The sequence below is a fragment of the Ovis aries genome, chromosome 17 (assembly GCF_016772045.2).
Source record: "Ovis aries strain OAR_USU_Benz2616 breed Rambouillet chromosome 17, ARS-UI_Ramb_v3.0, whole genome shotgun sequence".
NCBI lineage: Eukaryota > Metazoa > Chordata > Mammalia > Artiodactyla > Bovidae > Ovis > Ovis aries.
This window is the reverse complement of record NC_056070.1, coordinates 54,281,179-54,306,912: the sequence shown is the minus strand read 5'-3', so window position 1 is coordinate 54,306,912 and position 25,734 is coordinate 54,281,179. Positions and strand designations below refer to the sequence as shown.

The 25,734-nt window shown below is 42.6% G+C and overlaps 2 protein-coding genes across 15 annotated transcripts in view; one reads left to right on the top strand and one right to left on the bottom strand.

The window, feature by feature from the left end:
- ANAPC7 (anaphase promoting complex subunit 7) overlaps positions 1-24,725 on the top strand; it is a 58,303-nt gene extending 33,578 nt beyond the window's left edge. For 5 of the 12 annotated variants that reach the window (XR_009597016.1, XR_009597020.1, XR_009597021.1 and 2 more), the window contains one exon: positions 920-24,725. The gene's annotated coding sequence lies outside the window, so the exon portion shown is untranslated. The remainder of the gene's footprint in view (positions 1-919) is intronic. The other 7 variants (XR_003585542.3, XR_009597023.1, XR_003585541.3 and 4 more) reach the window with 5 other exon arrangements.
- Positions 2,112-25,734, bottom strand: part of ATP2A2 (ATPase sarcoplasmic/endoplasmic reticulum Ca2+ transporting 2) — a 56,873-nt gene continuing 33,250 nt past the window's right edge. For 2 of the 3 annotated variants that reach the window (XM_042234595.2, XM_042234596.2), the window contains 13 exons: positions 24,261-24,725; positions 19,768-19,856; positions 19,009-19,111; positions 18,041-18,172; positions 12,865-12,987; positions 12,556-12,774; positions 11,564-11,899; positions 10,348-10,568; positions 9,728-9,930; positions 7,928-8,013; positions 7,510-7,643; positions 6,828-6,945; positions 2,112-6,743 (listed from right to left, as the gene is read on the bottom strand). In XM_042234595.2, coding sequence (XP_042090529.1) covers positions 6,474-6,743; positions 6,828-6,945; positions 7,510-7,643; positions 7,928-8,013; positions 9,728-9,930; positions 10,348-10,568; positions 11,564-11,899; positions 12,556-12,774; positions 12,865-12,987; positions 18,041-18,172; positions 19,009-19,111; positions 19,768-19,856; positions 24,261-24,725 — 2,499 coding nt within the window. In that variant the 3' untranslated portion in view covers positions 2,112-6,473. The remainder of the gene's footprint in view (positions 6,744-6,827; positions 6,946-7,509; positions 7,644-7,927; positions 8,014-9,727; positions 9,931-10,347; positions 10,569-11,563; positions 11,900-12,555; positions 12,775-12,864; positions 12,988-18,040; positions 18,173-19,008; positions 19,112-19,767; positions 19,857-24,260; positions 24,726-25,734) is intronic. The other variant, XM_012097784.5, reaches the window with a different exon arrangement.

Genomic DNA, 25,734 nt, shown 5'->3' with positions numbered 1-25,734 from the left:
TCGAAGTTTGATCTTTGCTAATTGTGAGAGACTTCCCTGGTGGCTCAGTGGGAAAGAATCCTCCTGCCAGTGCAGGAGATGTGGGTTGATCCCCAAGTCGGGAAGATCCTCTGGAGAAGGAAATGGCTACTCACTCCAGTATTCTTGCCTGGAAAATCCCAAGGACAGAGGAGCCTGGCAGGCTGCAGTCCATGGAGGTCACAGAGTCAGACATGACTTAGTGGTTCAACAGTTAACTCCAGAGGTATAGTCTGTCCCCAAAAGTTTACATTTTTATGTGATCAGTTTATCACTCATCTGGGGTCTTTTCATTTCCGAGTTTTCTCCTGTTTTTTTTTTTTTTTCTCCTTGGTACTTTTTTATTAAAAAACAAAACAAAACAAAACTCGGACTTGCAGACAGGCATAATGAACCCCTACATATGTAACATCCAAGCATTAAATGAAACTGCTCTCCCTCCCTCTTGGAACCACTGACTGCTCACTTCCTGTCCCTGTGGCTGATGTCTATGAACTTGTAACTCATCTATTTACTTCCAGTCCACAAAGGTGAGAAGCTTGCACTGAGTGAATCCACCACCTGGCTGTTTAGCTTTCTGTGTGCTGGACTTTATCATCAGGGAAGCTAGTGCACATGCCTTGGCATAGAGTTTGATAGGCTATGGACTTACCTGGTGGTTCAGTGGTTAAGGCTGTGCTTCCAATGCAGGGGACATAGGTTTGATCCCTGGTTGGGAAACTTAAGATCCTGCATGCTGGGCAGTGTGGCCAATGAAAAAAGACTGACATGGGTTTTGTGTATCTTAATATACACTCTACTTGATATTAGCTCTTGATGCCTGGTTTATTTTCATTGATGCAGAATGATTTCAACGTTATCTCAAGCATACTTCCTTATTTTCCTATTGTTGGTCTTTTAGGTTGTTTCCAGTGCTTTTAGAAACATCTTAGTATGGCTCTTCCAGCACTTGTGAGGAATTCTCTAAGGTAAGGACCCACGAGGTTGTATGTTAACAGCATCTGTAAATTTACCAGATGATGACATCCAACTGCTCTGCAATAAGGATGGCCCAATCTCCCTGTCCTTGGTATTAGAAGACCCTTTTTTTTGGTCAGTTGGTGGGCATGAAATGGTATCTGATTGCGAATTTATGTAAGTTCTTTGGTTTATATCAATCACTTGGCCATTTTTCTGTAGGGGTGTAACTTAATTTTTCAAATCTTTTGATCCATTTGATTGAGTGTAAGGGAGACATGGTCTTTTTTCCCCCTAGAATAAACACTGACAAAATGGATAGCCCAGCTTTTACATGCTAGATAATGCATTTAATGATTATAGCTTTATCGCTGGGGTTTGGTACTGCTTCCTTGCTATTCTTACATTTTCTAATCATTTTTATTAGAATCAGTCTAGTATCAAAATGTATGACTTGTGTACATTCATACATTCCTAAAAGTGAGAGGTTCTCACGGATCCAGGAGGACCGCTGCTCCCTTTTGTTTACCCCTAGGCATCTTCCCTTCTCTCGTCTGAGTGTAGTGACGCTCCAGGACAGCACTAAGGGCAATAGTAGATGGTGAGTGTGATTCTGAAGTCAACGCTTCTGGGACATCAAAATAGATGATGAGTCAAATATTTCCCCCCACATCCCCCCCCCCAAATCTTTCTTCCCCATGTATGTGGAGTTGATTTCAGTTATTTAAAAAATGAGTACAGCTGAGACACTTAGTTCTTTTCTCTATCTAGTAGGAATATAAAAAATTTTAATTTTGATATGAGCAGTATTACAAGCATCTCTCCATCACTAGTTCCCAAGCTGCTGACAGCTTTTACATCATGATAATTATCTCTGAAAACCATACTGATGAGACACATACTTTTCCTCATACTTGAGGCAGTGGAACCAGGACAGGAATATTTTATAGCTCTCATGTCACACAAGCAGACCTTCTACCACTCTGCTCTCCTACTGGCAGAAAGTCAACAGGAACTTCCTGTCCCTATTATCTACCCAAGGGCACAACTGCTCAGGGTGCCAGGGCTGGAGGCCCTCAGTGCACATCACCCACCCGCACCTCCCACAGGAGAACAGTCAACAGCACACTGTAAACTTATCGTAGAATAGATTTATTTACCTGAAACCATGTCTGTGCAATGCTTGTTACCAGCACAGAAATAAACTGATCTCTATTTACAGTCTAAAGTCAAACATGCGTTGTGATAAACTGACGTTTAGCATTTTATTGATATAAATGCATCACAATATTTGTATTGCACCAACATCTGTCTACTGCTTCTGATTTCATTAAATAAGTTACATTTAATACAGTGCAAAATAGCTGTTTGCACACTCAGGAAAATAACTGAAGTTATGAACTGGAAGCCTACATTTTTAACCATTCAACACCTGTAGTGTTTTCAATAAATTTATAAATAAGCAAACTGTACAGGGCCAATTAAAAAGTAGCATGTTTCAATGACACCATAGAGAAATCTGGCTACTTACAACTGAAGGCATGCATTACAATTGAATATTGTACATTTATTTAAGCTATGATATTTTGCACAGAGAAATACGGAGACTTGGCTGATGGCTTCTACGTTCTTGGATAAGGTTTCAGAACCTCATTCTTCTTGCAGCAAAGAAACCAGACTTCTCTGGAGAGGCTTTCTGATTCATTAAGTTAAATTGTACATTTGTTATTATTTTGATTCAAAAGCTAAAACCCCACTGGTAATACACGTTTCCTCCACATAACACACAACAAGTCGGGGACTTTTTTCTAATTTTCTTTTTCCCCCAACATCAATCATGCAGAGGGCTGGAAGATGTGTTGCTAAAAACGCACATGCACGCAACTGAACACCCTTAAATTTCTGCAAAATGGTTTAGGAAGCGGTTACTCCAGTATTGCTGAAAAGGAAAGAGAGAGGAAATCAGCTTTATGAAATATGGGGAGGAAATGTTAGAATAACTAATTTAAGACTGAGATTAACAGTGACAGATGAAAAGGAATGTTCAGGTTGATCTTTTAAGATTTCTGACCAGCATTTCTGATTAACTTACAGGCCCCTCCTGTCATTTGGCTACAGAGTATCCCACCAGGCAGACACTTAATTGCTTCAGGTTTAACAGAAGTTGAGAAAGTCCTTGGTTAGCAGTGCAGGGGGTGAGGAAGGCCAAGCACAGTGAGCAGTATGGTATCAGCGCCAAGCCTCTAGCTCCCATCCCTTCCTTCCCTTGGGACCAGCCTCTGGGCTGCAGGCCCAGCCAGACCCAGTCCTAGAAGGGGAACTGCTTATCACTGTTCCCTTTCGAGAAAAAAGGCTGCAGATTACCCTCAATTGTTAACTGCCGGGTGGTGGTTTTTCAATGTGCTGTATGCACACTGCAAACACAGCAGGCCTGGCAGACACTGAGCTAAGGCTTGTGGGTCTCAGATATTCCTGAGGTCTGCCCACCACATGGACATTCAGGGGTCTGGGCCCCAGTCTGAGGTAAATGGAAGCAGCCACTTGTGAGGGAAGGTGGCAGTTGCCCTGCTTGTGTCTGAGCTCATGCGGCTCTTCCTACCCGGTGTGCCACCTGCTCTATGTAGATGCAGAATGAGTGGCTGGCATGGCACCCCATTTAGGGAACATGTAAGAATGCCATTTCCTGAGCAAAGGAAAGAGGCCAATCTGGGGATGGGGTGGCAAAAACCAGAACTCTGAGGGGATGGGCCTTCAGCCCACTTGCTGACAGCAAAGACCCTGGAGAGGTTTCAGGCAAGAGCTGCCTGAGCCCATACGCAGGGAGGATGGGGCTGACACTCCCTTGCAGGGACCTGGTGAGGATAGCTGGACTCCTGCTCCCCACAAGTCCAGGGGCCAGGGATGTGCCCACAGCAGCACCAACTACCGAGGAAGTGCCAGTGTGGACATGGTTTTTGGCGGCAAAGCCTAAAGCAGAGCAGCTAAGGGGCTCTGTAGCACCAGGTCTCCCCCATTCCCAGCTGTCTGGGTTGAGGGAAGTGGGTGCCCAAACCACCTGTGGGCTGGACAGGCCTGAAGCTGAGAAACCACAGGGCAACAGCCACCCATACCATTCAACTTCTTTTGTAAAGACCAATAAATCAAGGAACTGAGTCAGGAAAAGTTGATCGTTGAATAGCACCCCACCCAACAAGCTCAGACATCCTGGTTTGGTTTGCAGCCAAGACACACTCCTTGCACTTGATCTGCTCAACTTGTTTCTTTCTGCAATTCATAATGCTAAAGTTGGCAAAACGTACCTCCTATATTCCCTGCCAAGCAAACCAGCTTCCCTTTCCTCTGAGGCCTCAGGGAGCCAGACCAGGACTCTGCGTTAAGAATCTGTCTCCATGTGCCCTTTCTACCCCGTACACGGAAACCTCTTAAACTTGGCAGCACCGTGTTCTGCTTGATACCTGTTAGCTTTCCTCATACTTGCAGCATTTACATGTTATTCAGCTGGCCCCATATCCAGGACTTCAGGTACCCATGAGAACACCAGGAGCTTCACGAGGACAAGCTGCCAGCATGAATATGTACGGCCTAGGCCCTTCACTTTGGCTAATGCTCAGCTATGGTACGTTAACTAACGTACCCTGGAGAGAAAAGTCTTAGCTACAAAGGATATGACCCAGAAGGTGGAAAAAGATGGCCTACTTAAAAATGAACCAGGGAATTCCCCAGTGACCCAGTGGTTAGGATTCTGTTCTCACTGCTGGAGCCCTAGTTCAATTTCAGGAACTAAGATCCTGCAAGCTGTGTGGTGTGACCGGGTGGGGAGAACAAAAGGATGCATGAGTTTACAGGTTCAGTTACTTGCTTTCACTTGCTTTTTAATGATCCAGGTAGCAACATTCTGGGACCAGTCCTTGCCGCTAACAAAGATCAAAGAAACTGAAAAGTTTTTCTGTGAATCTGCATCTTGGCGTTTGTGAAGGTACCTGTCAGTCTGACCAAAGCAGAACTATTCTGTCTTCCCCCAGGTCCTCCCTGACACCTGGCTGTGCCGCTGTCCAAGGTGGTGGGTGGCGTCTAGAGCAGCTACCCCAGCCCACAGGTGCCGTGTACTGCGTACCCGTTCCTCTCAGGGTGCCTGACTCATCAGTGTCTTATACACCCAGCTCACTTAGCTGCAGTCACCTTCAGGCTAAAGCATCCAAATTCCAGGGAATACTCACGTTAGTTGATGGATGTTGGAAGGCATTGGAGGAAAACACCACAGTTAGGACTGTTAATGACTTATACACTGTTGGTAAGACTGATCTTGAACATGCACAAACATTTATCATAGTAACAATGGTGGTGGTTAGTGCCACATTCAAATAAAAATAGTTCTATACAATATGTTCATTTGGTCATGTGCTATTTACAAATTTTACAAAACACACACACACGCACACACACACACACACCCTTACGTCCTCTACACCAGGCTAAAACAGGCCAGCAGAAACTTGCATAAAAATGTATCACAGATGACAATTAGTGCCTATATACCAAAAATAAAATTCCTACAACGACCTATGCAGCAGAACAGGATCCTTCTTCCCCTCGAGCACAGTAAATAATTCTGAGCTAAGAACCTAAGAGAACTAAGCCACTTAATAGTTAAAAACAAGACGGTTATTTTTCTCTGTCCATTTAAAATGTTTTATTTTTCTTTTTAAACTAGATTGTGAAGTGCCACTGAAATAGGCAATGTTGGCAAAACAATGTCTGTTACAATAAAATACATTAGACATTTAAATAAATAACCTTAAAAACTATGTGAGGGGACATGAACCCAGTCGATTGAATCTGGAACAATGTTTTCTGCACAAGCGAGAACAAGCATACCTCTTGTTAAGACTGATGTAAACAGAACCATCAAAACCCTACAGGAGAAGCAGCCGAGCAGGGCGGGGGTGGAGGTGAACACAGGGCTGAGGGGTGAAGGGGGTGGCAAACCAAAAAATACTGACTGAGGTAGCAGTACTCTGCTCAGTGCAGAAAAATTGGCTTATGAATGAAAATTAGACTGTGATCTCAGATTAAATCCAGATGATCATGCAAAAGACACAATACATGCTATTTAGTTTTAGAAAAAACCACACACATTCATTTCCTAAAATCTGCTGCCAATTAATTTGCTGACAATGTCTGCTGGCTCAACTATTTTTTTTTTACAAGGATGAGTATTAAACAGAACACTGTACATGCTTTTTTTCATCTACAAAAAAATATTTGCATAAAATAGTGTTAGTTCTCTGTACATGTCAATGGACACTTTAATTATGTGTATAAAAAAGGAAAATCTTGCCCCACTGAAGTCAGAAAAAGCAAAACAAAATCTAGAATATGAAACTTCCTTCACCAGCCAATATGTTCATGTGAAAATTCAGCAGAAATAGACAGTTGCTTTAAACAATAAAAAAAATTAATTGATTAAGTTAAACATCTTCTTTATGCAAAACTGTCAGTCAAGACCAGAACATATCACTAAAGTTAGTGTCTGTGCTATAGACCCAGATCACCAGGGGCATTATGAGCAGCACAAAGGGCCAGGAGATCCCATCGGTGCATGCCGAAAACGAGCAGGGTTTGGTGGCAGGCTGCACACACTCTTTACCAGGTTCTAGGTAGTTGCGGGCCACAAACTTGAGGGTCTCATCCATTAGAATCACAGGCAAGGAGATTTTCAGCACCATCAGCCACTGGGTCACATTCAGTGGTGTGATCTGGAAAATAAGCTGAAACACAAAGAAACCTCATCAAGCTCCCCAACTTGCTGGACAGCCAGACAGGCCCCAGCCCGGGCTCCCCACACTGCTTACTGGCAAGGGTTCCACATAGAGGATTAGGAAGTGGAGCGACATCGACAGGCAGATGGAGCCCACGAGCCATATATTCTCCCAAGGGGGCATCCTCAGCAAGGACTGGTTTTCAGACAAGCTGTGGAACAAGGAGAGGCAGGTGAAAGGTGCCTGCCCAAGGGCAGAGGCATGTGCCCTCACTGACAGAGTCTGTTCAGAACCACACTTCAATAAGGTGACAGCTCCCTTGGCATTGCCCACTGACCTAATTGTACTACGTTTCTACGGTGGCAAAGTTAAGGAATAACATTCAGATGTAGGACAGACTTCAACTTAAATCTAGGCTTCGGCAGAGTGATCTTATTTCAGTGGGTTCAAAGCTGCTCTCAATTGCCCTTGACACTTAGGCTATTTTGAAATTTCCATTTTTGTCACTGGCATAATTAGATGATACCGTTTGTCTTGATGCTAAAGGGCAGCAGCTCCTTCCCTGTGGGCACTGAAGTCCCTATTTCTGGCCTCTGCCGTCTCTTAAGGAACATGTGGCTCAGCACGCCCACTGCTTCCTGGAGGCGATGACGACTTAAGCTCTTAAAACCGGTGCTGCTTGTTCTTCCTTTTGGGGAGGGCAGAGCTTTCCTGCGACTCTCAATCAACCATGACACACACACAATCCCCCAGCACGTTAAGAAGAGTCACGGACCTGTTGAGGGCGTTGCACATCTCTATAGTTACTAGAACAGAGAGCGCCATTGTCATTGGATATGGGGATTCAAAGACTGCACAGTCCACGCCTTCAAAGTCCGGGTTGTCCTCTTTACACTGTAGGAAGTGACTCTGCAACAAAAGCCCGACACCAAGTTCCCAATCAGCCAAAGACATTCCCAAGGTCCACACACAAATTCCACACTAAGCCCAGAATACAGCCCCATACAGGATCTCACCCCATTTCCCAGAGAAGCCCTGGTCTTTCAGAACAACCTTAGATGCAACTGCTTACTGTTCAGTTCTTAAGAGTATCTGACAGACATCCAAACCACAGAAAGCTCAAGGACACCCTTGTATGTGAAGGCTTACCATGCGTCTGCATTTAAGATACAGAAAGAAAGGTGGCTACGTACCAGCTGGTAGAAGGACACTCTTGGACCACCCTCGGCAGCAATGAACCACCACGCGGCAGCACCCACCGTAGCAGCGCCAACGTAACCTGGGAACAAACATCATGACACTGATACACGTGGGGTCTTACAGCTAGCAGCATCTCTGCAGGCACTGCTTCACGGGCCAACCCCCAGGACGGAGATCAGAGACGTGGGGTCACTGAGCCTGTGCCGCCACCAGCACCTGCTAACTCGCATCAGCTAGAGCAGTTAGAGGGTCTCCACAATGAGGGCATGTCTGTGGTACAGAAGAACCAGGTGGCTTCTCCTTTGAGAATCTGTGAGGAAAAGAACCTACCAGAACTACTAGAACTGGGGGAGCACCTTTATACCAGTCACGTGCTCTCTAACCAGCAGCCAGTATGTTAAGGCTCAGGCACCTGTCCTCCATGTGATGCCACGCTGTGCTAGAGCACCAGATCACTCCTCCATGACTGCTAGCGTCTTTGCTCCATCAAAGGCCTGGCAGAGCCCTCATATGGAAAGGCCATCAGTGCAGGACACCATGGCAGTGCTCAAAGCCAGTTCTTGGACTACCCTCCCCCCCAGTTACTTTTGAATTCAAATAACAAAGAAGCAACAAAGGGTAGTGGAGAACACAGGGCCTTGAGAATAAGAGACCGTCCCAGTGCAGGAGCAGCCACACACGGTCCAAGCATGCACACCCTCTAGCCTAGCAATCAGAACAGTGGGCAGGTGGCGCACTGACATACACTACCCAACAAAGAGGGAGAAAAATGCTAAGACAAGGCTCAGCACACAGGTGCTCACAGCACACCATCACTTGCGAAAATAGACATGTAAGATAGACCTATTTGCCGGGAAGCCACGTGAGAAACCGGGCTGCCAGGTACTGGCTGGCTAAGAGTCCCCCCGTTTTACGCTGACTGTTAAGTCACGTCAATTTACTGAAAGAGCCTCCTATGGGACCCTGTGGGTGTGCAGTCACTCAGTTGTGTCTGACTCCTTGCGACCCTCTGGACTCTAGCCTGCCGGGCTCCTTTGTCCACGGGATTCTCCAGACAAGAAGCCTTGGATTGGGTTGCCATGCTCTTCTCCAGGGGATCTTCCCAACCCGGGAATCAAACTTGCGTCTCCTGTGTCTCCTGCATTGAAGGTGGATTCTTTACCCACTGAGCCATCAGAGAAGCTCTATGGGATCCTAGGGACGCCATTTAGCCTCTCTGGACCTCACATTCCTAATCTACGGAGAGAGAGAGAAGCAGCATCCTGGGTCAGGATGAAGTGGACAGGGACAACACAGGTAAAAGGGCCAACACTGCTGATGAATGCACAGAACCCTTCTCTCACTCAGGGAAAGGGAATCTTGGCGATGTGAGGCCTGAGTTGCCCCTGTGTTTCCTTTGCCCATGGGTTAAATCTGAGAACCTAATTCACAAAGGCCAAAGGAAGAACAAAAGCCCTAAAACGAGGGACTAACCTTACTATAAACTGAAAGAGGACAGCTGCCATATTGTGCTACCCTAATATGGGGATAGAAAAAAAAAAAAAGTGCTTTTAAGGGATGAATTTATGAAATGTTTGGACTCATAAACGTTTTGTTTAAAAATCAATACTATAGTGGCCAAGGCTCCATGCTCCCAATGCAGGGGTTGGGATTCGATCCCTTGTCAGGAACTAGATTCCACATGTTGCAAGAGTTTGTATGACGCAACTAAAGATCCTATATGCCGCAACTAAGACCCAGTGCAGCCAAATAAATAGTAATTAAAAAAAAATAATATAAAAGACCATACTCACAGCCGATAGCCAGGTAACGGAAAAAGAGCCACCCACTGATCAGTGGTTCCTTTGGGTTCCGGGGTGGTTTGTTCATAATGTCCAGATCAGGAGGGTTGAACCCCAGTGCAGTGGCAGGCAGGCCATCTGTTACCAGATTGACCCAGAGCAGCTGGACAGGAATTAAAGCCTCAGGAAATCCAAGGGCTGCTGTTAGGAAAATACTGTGTCCACCCAAGGAAAGAAGAGAAAGACCCCAAATTATTTTTGGCCACTATTTAACATCAACATCCCCTCCTCTCCCATAAAAATCGGTGGACAGCAACGATGACTTGAAATAACTTTTCCCCTGAGTAATCATAAAACGTTTATTATACCCCAATTCCAAATTAACTTAACCTTTTGAAGGCCAAGAATTTTACATTGTATTATACAGTTAATTTAAACCCCTTTCCATGTTCAAGCGTGTCCTCTGCATACTGCGACAGCCGTAGGCAGCCCTCCTAGGGGCCAGAAGCACCTTTACCTCCACAAGGGCCTCATCTCCGCCTGCCGCCCACCCTCCCACTGCACCAAGAGTGAAGCTGCTGCCACGTGAACCACGAGCCGAGGGACACGCACAGTCTGCCACAGGGACCCACCAGACGACCTCCCCGACGTTGGAGGAGATGAGGTAGCGGATGAACTGCTTCATGTTGTTGTATATGGCCCGCCCTTCCTCCACAGCAGCCACGATGGTGGAGAAGTTGTCATCAGCCAGAACCATCTCGGAGGCTGTCTTAGCCACCGCAGTGCCAGAGCCCATAGCGATGCCGATCTCAGATTTCTTCAGAGCAGGAGCGTCATTTACACCGTCTCCAGTCTGAAAGGCCAAGAAACCCACCACTGATTTGCATACCTGATGCCTAATACACACACTGCCAGCAATCACTTGGCCATCCCGAAGCCAGGGAATGAATGGAGCTGTTGGGCCTCTGGGCAACTAAGTTTTCTGGGTGAAACTGCCAAACGAACTTACAGGTGACACTTCAGAGGAAGCAGAACAAAGGGGACTTCAAACTATCTGTTATTACTCATTGTACCAAATAAAACACAACACAACCTACATGGCAGTAGAAACAAAATGCTTGTATCCATATGGATAAATCTCGAATAGAGCAAATGCAGACAAATAAATAAACTATAATACGCCATTTACATGGCAAAAATATGCCATTCTCGGCCAGAAATGCTTAACCATAGTCTACAGATACAGAACTATCATTCCCATGTATGTTTTCTATACTTTTACTAAACACCCAGTACTGAATTCAGAATGGTGCTTTCCTTGGAGAAAGAAGGGAAGGGGAGGAAAGAGGAAGACAACCAGAACAGCTGGTTTTTAGCAACAAAATTGTTTTAAAAACTGAAACTTTTCATAGACAAGCAGCAAAAAGCAAGCATGACACAATGTTAACATCTTGGTGAAAAATCAGATGCAAGGAAGACTATGGGAGATGCTTCATCAACAGGTTGTTCTCAGAGAACGCATCACCAGTACCATCTCATTTCAGGTGAGGTTTTCCAAACATGTGATAGAGTACGTCATAGTTATGTCCTAAATCAGCTTTTAGAAACGTGAGATAAAAACACATACATTTTAACCATGACAAATACTTCCCCTGTGACTGATGCAGGCTTCTAGGTCTTAAACTTCCCCAGAATCTTGCAGGCCAACAGAATCCTTGAGAAACAGCCCAGATCATGACAAAAAAAGAATTTCCGAATATGGGACCTATTACTAAAAATTTAATGATCAGAATTAGAATCTGCTGTGTTTGCGCAGTTTGTTACCTGTACATGTCTACAGACACTCACCATAGCTGTAATCTCATCAAACGACTGAAGAAATTCTACAATTTTAGACTTGTGGGAAGGTTCAACTCGAGCGAAACAGCGCGCATTCAAGCAGGCTTCTCTCTGGGCTGAAGGACTGAGCTCATCAAACTCGCGACCTGTGAAGGCCTTTGCTGTCACGTCCTCATCCTGCCTGAAGATGCCAATGCGGCGGCAGATGGCCACAGCCGTGCCCTTGTTGTCGCCTGTGATCATGATGACTCTGATGCCTGCCTGCCGGCACAGCTTCACAGAGGAGGCCACTTCAATTCTCGGAGGGTCCAGCATGCCCACACAGCCAACGAAAGTCAGATTGGTCTATGGTGAAAGAATCACCTTATGTCAAAACAGGAAATTCTGGTTTTTTTTCCCCCTAGTGTGGAGAGTAAAGGTTTCTGCATTTTCTAATGGCAAAATTCACACCACTGATGTTAATATAAACCCAATGAAGAACAGTATTAACTCTAATAAATCAGAAGCAAAACTATCACTACATTCTTGTTACTAAAAATAATTCTTGAGCTTTCATTAATAATATTCTTAGAGGAAAAAATATACTGAGGAATAGGAACATATTGACAGCAGCCAATCAGTGACCCATGGTAATCAAATTTGAACTTGAAACTTCCTTGTTCAAGACTTCAGGAAGCCACATACCTGATAGGAAAGAATTCCAAGAGCAGAAGTAGACAGGATCCTTCCACTTGAACAATCTGAGTCAGTAATTAATGAATATTTTGAAATTATCTTAATTTACATGAAAGCAGCAAAACAAGTAACAGGCCTGTATTAAACTGTTAACTGTATGTTTGAAACAGCAATTTAAATTATAAAGAGGATACATTTGGCCTGCAGGAAAACAAATAACCACACGTCTTTCTCCGCAAAAGCGAGACTCATCTGACCTTTTACTGAAGGAGTGCTACCTAAACAATCAATGTGCAGGATGCGGGTGAAGCTTTTCATGAACGAACCTCATATTTAATAAAGTTGGCAGAGTCCTCAAGGTTCATTTCCTCTCTCCTCAGTGGGTTGTCATGAGTGGCCAAGGCCAGGCAGCGCAGTGTGTCACTGCCACTGCCCCACTCCCGAATGACAGACATGATCTTCTGTTTGACTCCAGGAGTCATGGGCACTTTAGTACTTCCGACTCGAATGTGGGTACACCTGTCAATGACACCTTCAGGAGCACCCTGGAAATGTGAGAACAACAATTTTATGTATTAGCTCATTCGGGATTCTAATCCTGGTAAGAACGTTTAATTGCAATCTGCTGTACTTGCCTTCACAAACATTTTGCTCATTGATGTCCGACTTGGTTTGTTTGGTGTACAATAAACTGACATTGATTTTCTGTCGCGTGAAAACTCTAGAGTAAACTCCTTTTTCATCAATTGTTTAATGACCTATAAAGAGAACATATATGGAATATTATTGGATAGCAATTTTGATAAACTTTTGACTTTTAACAGTTAAACATTCACTAAATACCTATTACGTGGCAGACACTGGAGATGTAGCAATAGACAATAAACGGACAAGTTCCCACCCTCATAAAACTCACCCTTTAGTCTGAGAAAGACATACTAGGATGTGAAAATAGATTATAAGTGCCATGGAGAAAAAATTTCAAAAATAAGCAAGGAAGAAAAAATTATGTATGTCGAGGTTACAATTTTACATATGGTACCGAGAAGGCAATATCTGAGTAAACACATGAAAGATGTGTGAGTGTGAGCCGAGAGAATATTATGCACACTGATGTGACCGGGCAGTTCAAGGAACCTCCAGGGCAACACGGCCAGAAGGGAGTTTGCAGAAAACGTTCGGGGTTAATGGCAGGGGTTGCAGAAGCAGGCTGTAGCATCCTGAAAGTCACCGTAAGGCATCTGGCTTTTTTAACAAGTAAAACAGTAAGACAATGGAGAGTTTCAAGCTCTGGCAGTTATGTTAAGAATTAACCGAAGGAAGGGCAAAGAACACCACACCACTTCAATATTTTAAATACTTTAGACAGCTAGTGGCTATGTCAGGTGTCAGCACAGTGACAGTATTTAAAGTCATAAGGAGAGAAGAGTTCAAGGGAGTAACTGCAGACAGAAAAGCCGAGGCCTGGGCCCTGGCGCCTCTTGGAAGATAGAGCCGAGGAGATGGGGTTGGGGGGAGAGCAAGTAAAGGACTCTCTTAGGGAGGGAGAGATTGGGAGGACAAACTGACAGCTCAGGGAAAACAAAAACTGAGAATTAACCTTCAGATTCAGACTCCACTGGTTTATCTATATATACAGTCATATTACCATAAAATCAACATACTTTATTTATCCTTTCCTATTTTTTGTTGGCTTTCTTTCACATGAACTAGGGCTGCCAGTACTACACTGAACAGACATGCTGAGAGTAAATTCTCTTGCCTGTTAGGAATGTTAACTTTGTGTAACTACACCATCAGCCAGAAGATGCTTGCTTAGTTTTTATCATAAACTGAGATTAAATTTTATCAGATGCCTTTTCTGAATTAAATGATCTTATGATATTCTGCCTTTATTCAATTACGTGGTGAAATTAACATGGGTTTTCCACTCATTCAGACAAACATTTAATAATAACTGTAAAAATCCCAAAGAACCTCAGCATCCAACAGAGGCAATTATGAGTGTAACGAAGCATCCTCTCAGCCAGACCAATAAAAAGACAATCACTAAATCTGACATTATCTAATATATGACTTATCTACATGGTTTTTTTTTTTCGGGGTGGGGATCAGGGTGGTTGGTGGCACACACTACACGACCATCTTACAGGGATCAAACCAGTGCTCCCTGCAGAGGTAGCGCAGAGTCTTAACCACTGGACCACCAGGGACTTCCCATGTATTTAGTTTCCATTAAGCAGTTGTACCAATGACTCTGGGAAGACTGCAAGAATGTGCAGTGACTCCGAGAGAGGCGTAACCTCTGTACCAGATACATCCTACGTGCTAAATCACTTCAGTCTGTCTGACTCTTTGTGACCTTATGTATTGTCTGTCCATGGGATTCTCCAGGCAGAAACAGTGGAGTGGGTTGCCATGCCCTCCTCCAGGGGGTCTTCCCAGCCCTTGGATGGAACCTGAATTTTTTACATCTCCTGCACTGGCAGGTGGGTTCCTTTCCACTAGTGCCACCTAGATATATCCTGGGTGGAGAGAACAAAGCCACTGCTTCCGGGACCAGGGCTGTGAAATGCAACAGTCCTATCCAAAAGGGCCACTCGGCCTCAGAAAGCCGGTCCTGCTCTGTTGCTGCTAGTCGGTTCCCTGCATTGAGTAGTTATAGGCGATCAAGTAATTCTAAACGTCAGTCTCTGAAGCTGAAATCTTCAGGTTGCCTCTGAAGGGTTTAGTCAAACACCAACTGATAACAGAGCTATCAGACAATGTGGCTTTGCTTACTGACAAGTGGGGTGAATTCCCTAAAATAGAAACAAGGACCTGGACTTGTTTCATGGAAACCATGAGTCTGGGCAGGATGCCACAGGAGAGGCCCAAGACCCTTGTGGCTGTGAGACTTGGTTGTGAAGCATGAATTGAGTTACTGTGAAAGATTCTCTACTTCCGCTGAAGCATCCTCCATTCTGGCACGAGTTCTGATTTCCCTGGAGAGTATGAGAGAGGCAAATCGATGTAACAGGGTGCTGGAGCAGTCTTGTTCTGCTCACACTGTGAGACAGTGTGCAAGCCACTGAGGGCCTGTTTCCCTGCCTGCAAGTGTGAGACTGGACTGGATGGTCCTAAAGTCCTTTTCACAGCCTGAGATTTGGCGTGGGACCCAATGCTTAAATAGCTGATGTCTTTAACAGGCGCACTGCTGCCCACCTTAGGCTACCTGTGCCATGAGGTGCCACCCTACCACCCCAAAACACTGCCTCCTCATCTGCCCTGGATACCCAGGGAAGGATGAAAGAAAGTCACCGTAGGATAGCTGACATAAGCTTTGCATTTGTATAACTAGGAAGGCTGTATTTATAATCTCCTGTTTCTCTTTCTTCTACCAGAAAATGCTGACAGAAGGAAACAGCACTAAAGTGCTACAACGAGGAACCTCAAGCACTGACTGGCTGCCCCTTGGCGATGACAGGTATATCGGTCTGACACTAAGGGGTTGTGTGTAGCAGAGCCCAACTCTGAAGAAACCTAAACTCCAAGGCTGGGAGGCGGAGGGTACTGGGAACAGGTCTGGAGGGCCCACTGAGACCGCACTGACGCCCCCCTGCATGCACTGCAGGGAGACGGTGCTCACCCTGCTGCAGGGGGCCTCTCTGCTTCCAGGTCTGCCAGGGCAGGACCAGACGCAGACTTCAGGGCCTGGCTTGTTTCCTCCTAGGTCTCTTCTGCTCCTGCTTGTCCGCATAGTCCCTTCAACCCCTATTCTCTGGCTTCTGCAGCTTCCATTTCTGAGCTTCCTTTGGTTGCTTTTGGGCGTCTAGGCTTCTTCTCTTCCTCTGATTCTAATTTTACCTGCCGCTGCCTGTCACCCTGACCTTTGTGTATGGTACCATCTTGTTGGCATGTTGCTTACTCTGCTTCTCAGCTCAGCAACCACTCACCACTCTGGCTGGAACAGAGGTTACTGCTTAGGTCCACTCAGTGGGCATCACCATGACCATAAGCGACAAGTTGGTCAGCAAACACTAGGCCTGAGCCTCAGCAACCTGAACAAGGTCCATGTCATGGAGCTGCCAGCTCTTTTTGGGCTACATGCTGGACCTGTCCTGCAATGAACTGTCACTGGATTCTGTGGCCTCACACACTTGGTGCAGCTAAACCTGAGTAAAACCATCCGCAACAGCTGCTGGCAGACACTGACCATCTGGTCAGCCTCCAGCACCTGGGTCTCCTCAACAGGCCAGTCCACCCTGCCTGCCACTTTGCTCAGCCTAAGAAAATCCTGGTTCTGGGGCTCCGACAGGCAAGAGAGAATAGCTGAGGGACCACACATTTGCCTGGTGTTCGCACACCTAACAAGACACACCTGCACCCCCCTAGTATTGCTACTCCACTCACCATAGCTGTAGTAATTCTGCTCAAATAAATACAGCATGTCAAAGTTTTAATTACTACTAGATTTAGTTTGCTAACGTTGTGCTGAGAATCTCTACTTCTGTATTATGAAAGTTACATCAATGTCAGGTTTTGCTATCAGGGTTATGCTGGTGATAAAGGTTTCATTTTCTGCCATTCTTGGCGGGGCCACACTGTACAGCTTGAGGGAAAGTGTTAAGTCCTAACTACTGGACAGCCAGCAACTCCTGAAAACTTGTATTTCTTCAGTGTTGGCACAACTGGGCCTGAATAATTTGAGGGGAAGCATAGATTTTGAATTATAGATCCAGTTAGTTTAACAGGCATAGGATTATTCCATTTTTCTTAGAAAAATGTCAGCTTAGAAAGCTGTGCTACTGAAAGGATTTGTTGATTTCTATGCTGTCAAATTTATTGATATAAAAATTTTCAGAACAGCTTTTTGATCTTGTCTTTATTATTTCCTACTTCCTTCTACTTGTATTTGTTTTTCCATTTTCTTCAGATGGAAACTTATGTGTCGTTCTACCTGATTTCTAGTTTAATTCTATTGTGGTCAACAACAGTTTACACCCTTTGTAATTTGCTGAGTCTTGCTTCATGGACCAGCAATATGCTGTATTCTGGTAAATTGTTCCTTATGGATCTGAAAAGCATATTAGGAGCAGCACAAGAGGAAAAAGGGTTAAGTATATTTACAAGTGTTGCTCCATATCCTTATTTTTTTTAATCTGCTTGTTTTATCAATTTTTGAGATAGGTGTGTTAAAACCTCCAACTCTAACTGTAAATTTGTCTAGTTTACTTTTTACTTCTGTCAACTTCTGCTCTATGAACTTTAAAACATGTTAGTAGTACACTTGCATAAACAATTAGACCATTTAACACAAGGTCACGGGCTACTTTGATATGAAGTTTTGATAGACTGGAAGGAGCCTTAAGCTTGACTGGAGAGGACTCAAGAAAATGGGAAAAGTGAAATAATACATAAAAACGGTTCTTTGAGACATTTCACCATGAAGGAAAAGAAGCAGGGTGCTTAAGTGAAAAAGTTTTAAGATAAACAACTATTATTTCTCTAATGAAGACCCAGTAGAGACAGGAGATTGATAATGCAGGAGAGATGCTGGGGCTTATTGGACAAGAAGCAGCTGGGATTTACTGGGAGCAGAGAGAGCACATGTCCCAGCACTGGTGGCTGCATATGGAAGCTGTCCACTGACAAGTCTTATTTTCTTGGTCAAATGGCCAAATCGGTTTATCTTATAGCAAAGATGGAGAAGGACTGAGAGTTTGAGGAAATAAAGTATAGAGTAAGTTGTCTAAGAGAGTGAGTGAGTGGACCGAGGATATATGGCAGGCATGATGGGCAGCATGAACACCACCAAGCTCAAATACTGACCGAGTTGCAGGCATTTGCTCGTTCTATTTTAGAAAGACCCTTCAATTCGGTATCAAATACATTCATCTTCTCTACCAGGCAGGTGAGAGCAGTCTCTGTAGCTTCTCCAACTTTTTCATACACACCTTTCGCCTGTAGTAGTTGAAAGCATACAAATTACAAAATGGAAAAAGTAGTAAAAACAAGGAAATTTTCTTTAATAAAGACTTTTTCCAGAGAAGGACACTCTGTCCTCCATTACATCATTGTTCTCTGGGTCATTTTTATCCTATCCTGGAACACATGATCCAAATAATTAAAAATGAACTCAAAGGACAGGTGTGCATTTGATCTTTTTCTAATAATTAGGTCTTTCATTCCCCTGAACTATAAGCAAATAATCACAGTATTAACTGAAACATGAGAGCCTGCACATAGTATTTGTAATTCCATGTCATTATTTATCATTCTACAGAATTTACGTTCTGTTTCTATTGGGGACTGGCTTGCCTTTAGAAACCAAAAGATGTATCTCACTGTCTATAATTTAAAAAGGGAGGAAAGAAGGTTTTCTGTTGGTTAAATTTTACATAATAACATCATCAAAACAACCTTCTAAGCCTCAACCTGTCCTCAAGGATACATCTTAAAAAGCCAAGATCAACACCCTATACTTTTAGGAGAAAGTATCCTTGGCTTTACTCATTTATAGTAACTAAGCTATACACAGAAGAGAACATCATGTATGCTACAGCTCCTAGCTGAGTAACTGCAATGCTCAGCCACAGAGTATTATGAAAGGCTCCAAGCTTTCTTTGGGTAGATCATGCTGGCTCTGATAAGAGACAAGCTCTTAATGGAAAGGGCAAATAAAATCAGGAACTCGGACTTTCAAAAAGGGAGGAAGGAAGGCTAGATTTTCATCCTGCCCACCGCACCCTTGAACTAGAAACAGCCAAGTCTAGTTTCTCATTTATGAGGAGGCTCACCTCATTGTAATCCAAAGCAGAGTCATTACAAAGAGCACAAATTGTCGCCAGTTCCACAAGACCATCATACTGATGACATTTCACTGGTTTATCATCTTTATGTCTGTCCGAAGAAAAAAAATTTCTCTTAAAGCACATTGTGGTCAACTGTGATCACTTTTATTTATTTTTTTACTAATAAATAGAATTTTGTGTACACTAGATTGGCAAACATTCAAAAGAATTCAAGTGATGGCTCCTAGAAATCCGATGCTGGAGACGCTAACAGAATGTGTCTCTGATATCAGTAGTCAATCAGTAAAGACCAAAAATTCTTAGTTACTGAAATTTCTCCACCACTGGTATCCATAAAGAAAAATTAGGAATTCCCTGGTGGTCCAGTGCTTAGGACTTGGTGCTCTCACTGCCGGGGCCTGGGGTCTGATTCTTGGTTGGGGAACTAAGATATCACAAACTGTGTGGCATGGCAAACAAACAAAAATAAAAAACCATCCCCAAAACTCCACCTGAACAGAAATCCCACTTGAAAATTTAGGCTTCGAAAGATGAAAAAGGTTCACTGGCTTAAACAATCTATTTCAACTGTATATCAATTTTCAGGTATGTATACCAATTTCATTTTTTAAAAAGTAAGCCATTTTGATAACCAACATGAGCTACATCAGGAAAATTATCCGAACATTGTAGAGACACTGCAAGTCTGTACAGGCACCAAACTACCAAAGTGGAGCCTTTAAAAGACAAGGAAGGTTTACTCACACTTCTCCAATAGGTGCATATGTTGATCCAGTTATGGTAAACTCATTAAGGGAACAGGTATCACCTTCAACTTTGTCCAGAATGAACATCTACAGAAAAAAAAAAAGCATAAGTGTTTAAAAGATATTTAAAAAAAGATATGCTAGAAGCATATAACCTTTGCTAAGACAAAAGGCTCTTCTGACTTAAGTGTCGAAGCTCAGCATGAGAAGTATTGTTCCTTATTCTAACTAGACACTATTAAGACTGCCTCCCCATTCATCTAACAGTCTGAAAAATAGCATCATTGAGGTGCTAAATAAATAAGCAGCAATGGTACCAGGCAGAGGAGAAAGAGAACCTACATGAAAACCAAGTTATGAGGACTCTGGGCCAGTCAGTTCCAAAGACTCAAGTAGTACTTTTTAGAATACTCAGAATTCCAAATGGCAGGCTGAGAAAGTGACCTGGGTATCCCTGCTTTAGAGCTAAAAGCCTAGGAAAAGTAAACTCACATATCAGAGTTGCATGAACATTCCCCAAGTAAAATAAGACAAATTGCTTCTCTACTCCTTCCACTTACTTTTTATTGTGGCAATAGCTCATTTTCTATGAAGCTGCACAACCACATGTATACAGTAATGAGCCCGCAGAGCTGAATGAACTGATGTTACCAAGACGATAACAGATGGAAGAGTGCTTTAGGAAGGAACTCTTAATTTTACAGAATAATAAAGTGACATGAGCCAGTTTGTTAAGGTGAGGGTATTTTTTTTCCCCCTCTTGGTTTGCTTTCCAATTGTAATTCAGAAGCCCAGTTTGTAATGATCAAACCATTCTACAATAAAGAATTTTTAACATGTTAAACTCAAGTAAAAAAAGAGCCATGTAATGCTTTAAAAAACCTTTTCAGAGCATTCTGAGACTCATATTCAGTAAGAAAATCTGATTTTGTTTTAAAATAACTTCCTTTGCCTCATAAGATTTATTATATAGCATATACTTTTAAATTCCAGAAGCTTTATTTCAAAAGTATACTCAGAACTAAATCAACCTGGGAACTGAACTAAAGCTGTGAGACAAAAGGATTAAAAAAAAATTATATACAATGGGATTTAAAACTGTGATGACTCCTGGTAAAAGGCTCTAGTTCAAACACATATAATTGGTGTGTCAAATGAGGAAAAGATTCATGTCCAAGGTCACATGCAGCAAGATCACCAATTCCTACAGTTTTTTTTCCCTAGCAGATACAACATCTAAAAAAGGAATTTTGGCAGAAAGCTCTTTCCAAAAATGTCTGACATTTACAGAAGAGGAAAAAAAGGAATAGAGAGGTTAAAGGATGTGCTCAAGGTTACACAATTATTAAGTGGGAGAGAGAAACAGGTTTTACCGATCTCTCCTATCAGGAAACTGAACTTTACCTTACTATTAAAAGTTGTGGGACCCTCAGCCATGGCACAATTTCTCAGAGCCTAAGTTTTCTAACCTCTTGAGCAGTATTACCATGTAATTCAGACAAAGTCACATGTGAAAAATTAACTGCACTAAGACTTATTAAAGCAAGCTGGCATCATTATGACTACACCATGTCACTTCTTTAATGACGCTGTTTATAAAGTGAAGCTCTTTGGTCTATACCACAGTACAAAATATTCTAAGACATTCAGAATTCTAACCCACACAAACTAAATCTGAATGCACACAGGCATTTTTAGACTGCAAGCCAGTAAGCCATTTAGAAACTGCATGATGAAAGTACCCCTAAGTCAAGGGCAGTTATGCAACCTACTGCAAGAAACCTCCTGTAGAATACTGATTAGCATCAGCTTTCTGTCCCCAAAGGTAGAACAGAACAAAGAGGCAAGCTGTTTCTTTAACAGAACATTTGAAATCAGATTATTTAAGGGAAAATATAAGAAAAAAAATCCAACATTTTGGGGGACCAAGGAAAGAAAATTTAGGAAGCTCAGTTACAATCTGCATCTACTTAAGTTAGAAGCTTGCCACCTGGACACCCGTCCATTTTTCTTTACCAACTGAGCTATCAGGATCTGGGTTTTGGACAACACAAAGAGCTGAGGGTACGTATATCAAAAAATTACCACAAATTTAAATTCAGTAAGTAAAGAGTCTGAGGGTTCAATGTATTAAAACAAGAACAATTTCTAATGCTAAAAAACCCATTATCTAAAACCCAGAGATAAGGCCAAGGGGCTGATGGCGTGCCCTCCAATGTCATTCAGAAGCGTTACTTAGCAGGCATTTAAAGACTCAGTGCGCTGGAAAATGTTCCCATTCTTTCACTCTGCTATTATAAAAGACTCATGTTTTACGAAGTTGCGGCTTTCTGTCCTCTATAAAAGATGAACTTAGTTTTATTTCTCTGTGTGATATTAACCAGTTTTTATAATGTAACACACACTAGTCCTATTCTAATACTAAGCACTTCCTCACATGTTCCTGTAACCAGTTTTACCATCTTACTGATTTTCTCTCATTGAACTAATGACCCAAACAGAATCTTCGACATGAATTTCATTCAACATTTATGAGTTGTATCTCTTTTGAAAAATCACTTTGACTTGTACAAATGATTTGACTTACAATCATCATGAAATGATTATCAGTTAGTGAATATACATCTTCTAATATAGATACAAAATAAGAAAAAATTGTTTCCTTGTGATGAGAATTCTGAAGATTTACTCTCTTAACAACTTTCACATATAAGGTACAGCAGAGATGGTGATGGACAGGGAGGCCTGGCGTGCTGCGATTCATGGGTCACAAAGAGTTGGACACGACTGAGCAACTGAACTGAACTGAGTGCTGACTATACTTATGTTGTGCACAACATCCCCTAATATTTAACTGGAAGTTTGTACCTTTTGTTCACCTTCATCTAATTTCTCATCCTCCAGACTGATAACCACAAATTTGCTCTTTTTCTGTTTGTTGTTGAAGTTTAATTGACCTACACAATGTTATTACTTCCTGGTACATGGGGTAATGATGGGATATTCCTATACATTTCAAAATGATCATCGTTAAGTCTAGTTATCATCTGCCACCATACATAGATACATTATTACTGACTGTCCTGCACTGTACATTTCATACCCATGACACACTTATTTGGTAACTAGAAGTTTATACTGTTTTTCTCATCCTTCTACCTCAAAGTTGTTTGAATAAAACCTACGGAAATCAAATTACATGAAAGAACTTCATTCAGCTGTATCATTACATTATTTCTTTATTCTGCTTAGGGCAGGTTTAAACAGTTTATTTTATCCTAAAGTGATAGTCAAAACAACATAGGAGGAAGGAAGGATGAACACAAAATGAATCAAGTTAAACTCAATTATTTACTTTTCAAGAAGAAAAACATGTTTCATTCAATGTGTTAAGGAAATACCAATTAGAATTTTATGTAGGCAGATAACTAGCTGGTTTTATACAATTCTTACTTTGAAGCTTGTATTAACATACATACACTTAGAAGAACAAGGAAATAAAGGAAGCATAGTCATCTAATACATTTACAGACTGCTTATAGTTACTTCCCCAATACAAGTGTATCACTCATGTAGATAACTTCTATCAGATAAAATTCAATTTGCTTAAAGCACATAAAAAGGTATCAAATTATAAACCAAAAGTTTTATGATCCAGCAATCCCACTTCTGGGCATATATCCAGAAATTATGAAAACTAATTTGAAAAGATACACGCACCCCAATGTTCACAGCAGCACTATTTACATCAGTTAAGACATGGAAGCAAGTAATTGTCTATTGATAGATGACTGGATAAAGAAGATGATTAGGATTGACAATATACACACCATTATATAGAAAACAGATCAATACTCTTGTAATGCCCTATATGGGAAAAGAATCTTTTAAAGAGTGAGCATGTTATGTATATGTATAACTGATTCATTTTGTGTACACCTGAAACTAGCAACACTATAAATCAACTATACTATAATAATTGCTTTAAAAAAGAAAAAAATGCCACTTGCAGCAACATGGATAGACCTAGAGATCATACTAAGTAAATTAAGTAAGACAAAAACAAATGTGATACCACTTGCATGTGGAACCAAAAAAAAAAAAAGATACAAATTAACTCATTTACAAAATAAAAGTAGACCCACAGACTAGAAAAGAAACTTATGGTTACCAAAGGAGAAAGGGAATGGTTAAAATTAAGAGTTTGAGACTAACATATATACACTATTGCATACCAGCAAGGACCCACTGTACAGCACAGGGAACCATACTCAGTATTTTTTAATAAGCTACGATGGAAAGGAATCTAGAAGAATATACACATATATCTCTGAATCACTATGCTGTACACCTGAAACCAACAAATCATTGTCAACTACATTAAAAACAAAATTTAACAAAACAATAAAGCTTTTAATGATATGAGGGCATATTCTGATGATCAATCAACAACCATAACTCAGAAAAGATTCTTAAACTACTTCCACTTACCCTGCAGACTGACATCTGGTTCGTTGTCAGTGTACCTGTCTTGTCTGAGCAGATAACAGAAGTACAACCAAGGGTTTCCACAGAAGGGAGGCTTCGAACAATGGCATTTTTCTTTGCCATTCTGCGCGTTCCAAGAGCCAGGCAGGTGGTGATGACAGCAGGCAGACCTTCAGGAATGGCTGCCACAGCCAGGGCTACTGCAATCTTAAAGTAGTATATAGCACCTCTGATCCAGGAGCCTCCATGAACTGGGTCATTGAAGTGCCCAATGTTTATGATCCAGACTGCAATGCATATAAGGGAGATGACTTTGGATAGCTGCTCCCCAAACTCATCCAGCTTCTGCTGGAGGGGTGTTCTCTCCTGCTCCGTCGCTACCATCTCATCTCGGATCTTGCCAATTTCAGTGTTAACGCCAGTTGCCACCACCACTCCCATGGCTTTGCCAGCAGCAATGTTTGTGCCCTAGGACAGAAGGAGAGAACTGGTTAAGAGATCAACACCATATCCTACTTAAACCCTGACTAGTAAACTCAAACTTGTGTGGATTTTGAGGAGGGCACCCAGACTCTACTGACCTCTCTACACACCACATTCTACTGGGCCCTCAAGTGGCTACACAGGTAACCAGCCTTCAAATTTTGATGAGGAGCAATACCTCAAGGCAGGTGGTGTAGTATATCGCTCTGTGATTCTCCGTGAAATGAGAATGGTACCCACTTGCCCCAGAGCCCTTTACACTGGCCCACCTGAAATCTCTACTCACTGAGTCTGGCTTGCAGAGAGCTTTGGACTGGAGTAGAGCTTAACCCCTCTGTGTTCCTGACTTTTCAAATATTATACGGCTCTCAACCCTACGCATTCTCCACCTCTGGCTCCAACAACTCCACCTCTCCTTTCGTCCCCGTAAGAAGGATGGCTAGAGTCAGGAGCTGTCCTCGAGGACCCCACTAGAGTGCTGACACTCAAAGCACAAGGTGTCCCTGCCCGCTCTATTGTAATCCCTAGCGCATTATCTTCATTGTAGCTCTGTAGTACTTTTTAAAAATTTACCCATGGATGGAGAAGCCTGGTAGGCTACAGTCCATGGGGTCGTGAAGAGTTGGACACAACTGAGCAACTTCACTTTCACTTTTCACTTTCCTGCACTGGAGAAGGAAATGGCAACCCACTCCAGTATGCTTGCCTGGAAAATCCCAGGGACGGGAGCCTGGTGGGCCGCCGTCTTTGGGGTCGCACAGAGTCGGACACAACTGACGTGACTTAGGAGGAGGAGGATGGGTGGTTAGAGTCCCATGATAACACACAAAAGCCTACTACCTGAAATACCACTTTAAATTCTAAACAAAAACTATAAATTTCCCAACTTTATATTTCAAAATAATTTAACAGAAAAATTGGAACAGTGCAATAAACATCTATTTTACTTTTCACCCAGACTCACCAATTATTAACGGTCTGCCACATTTGCTTT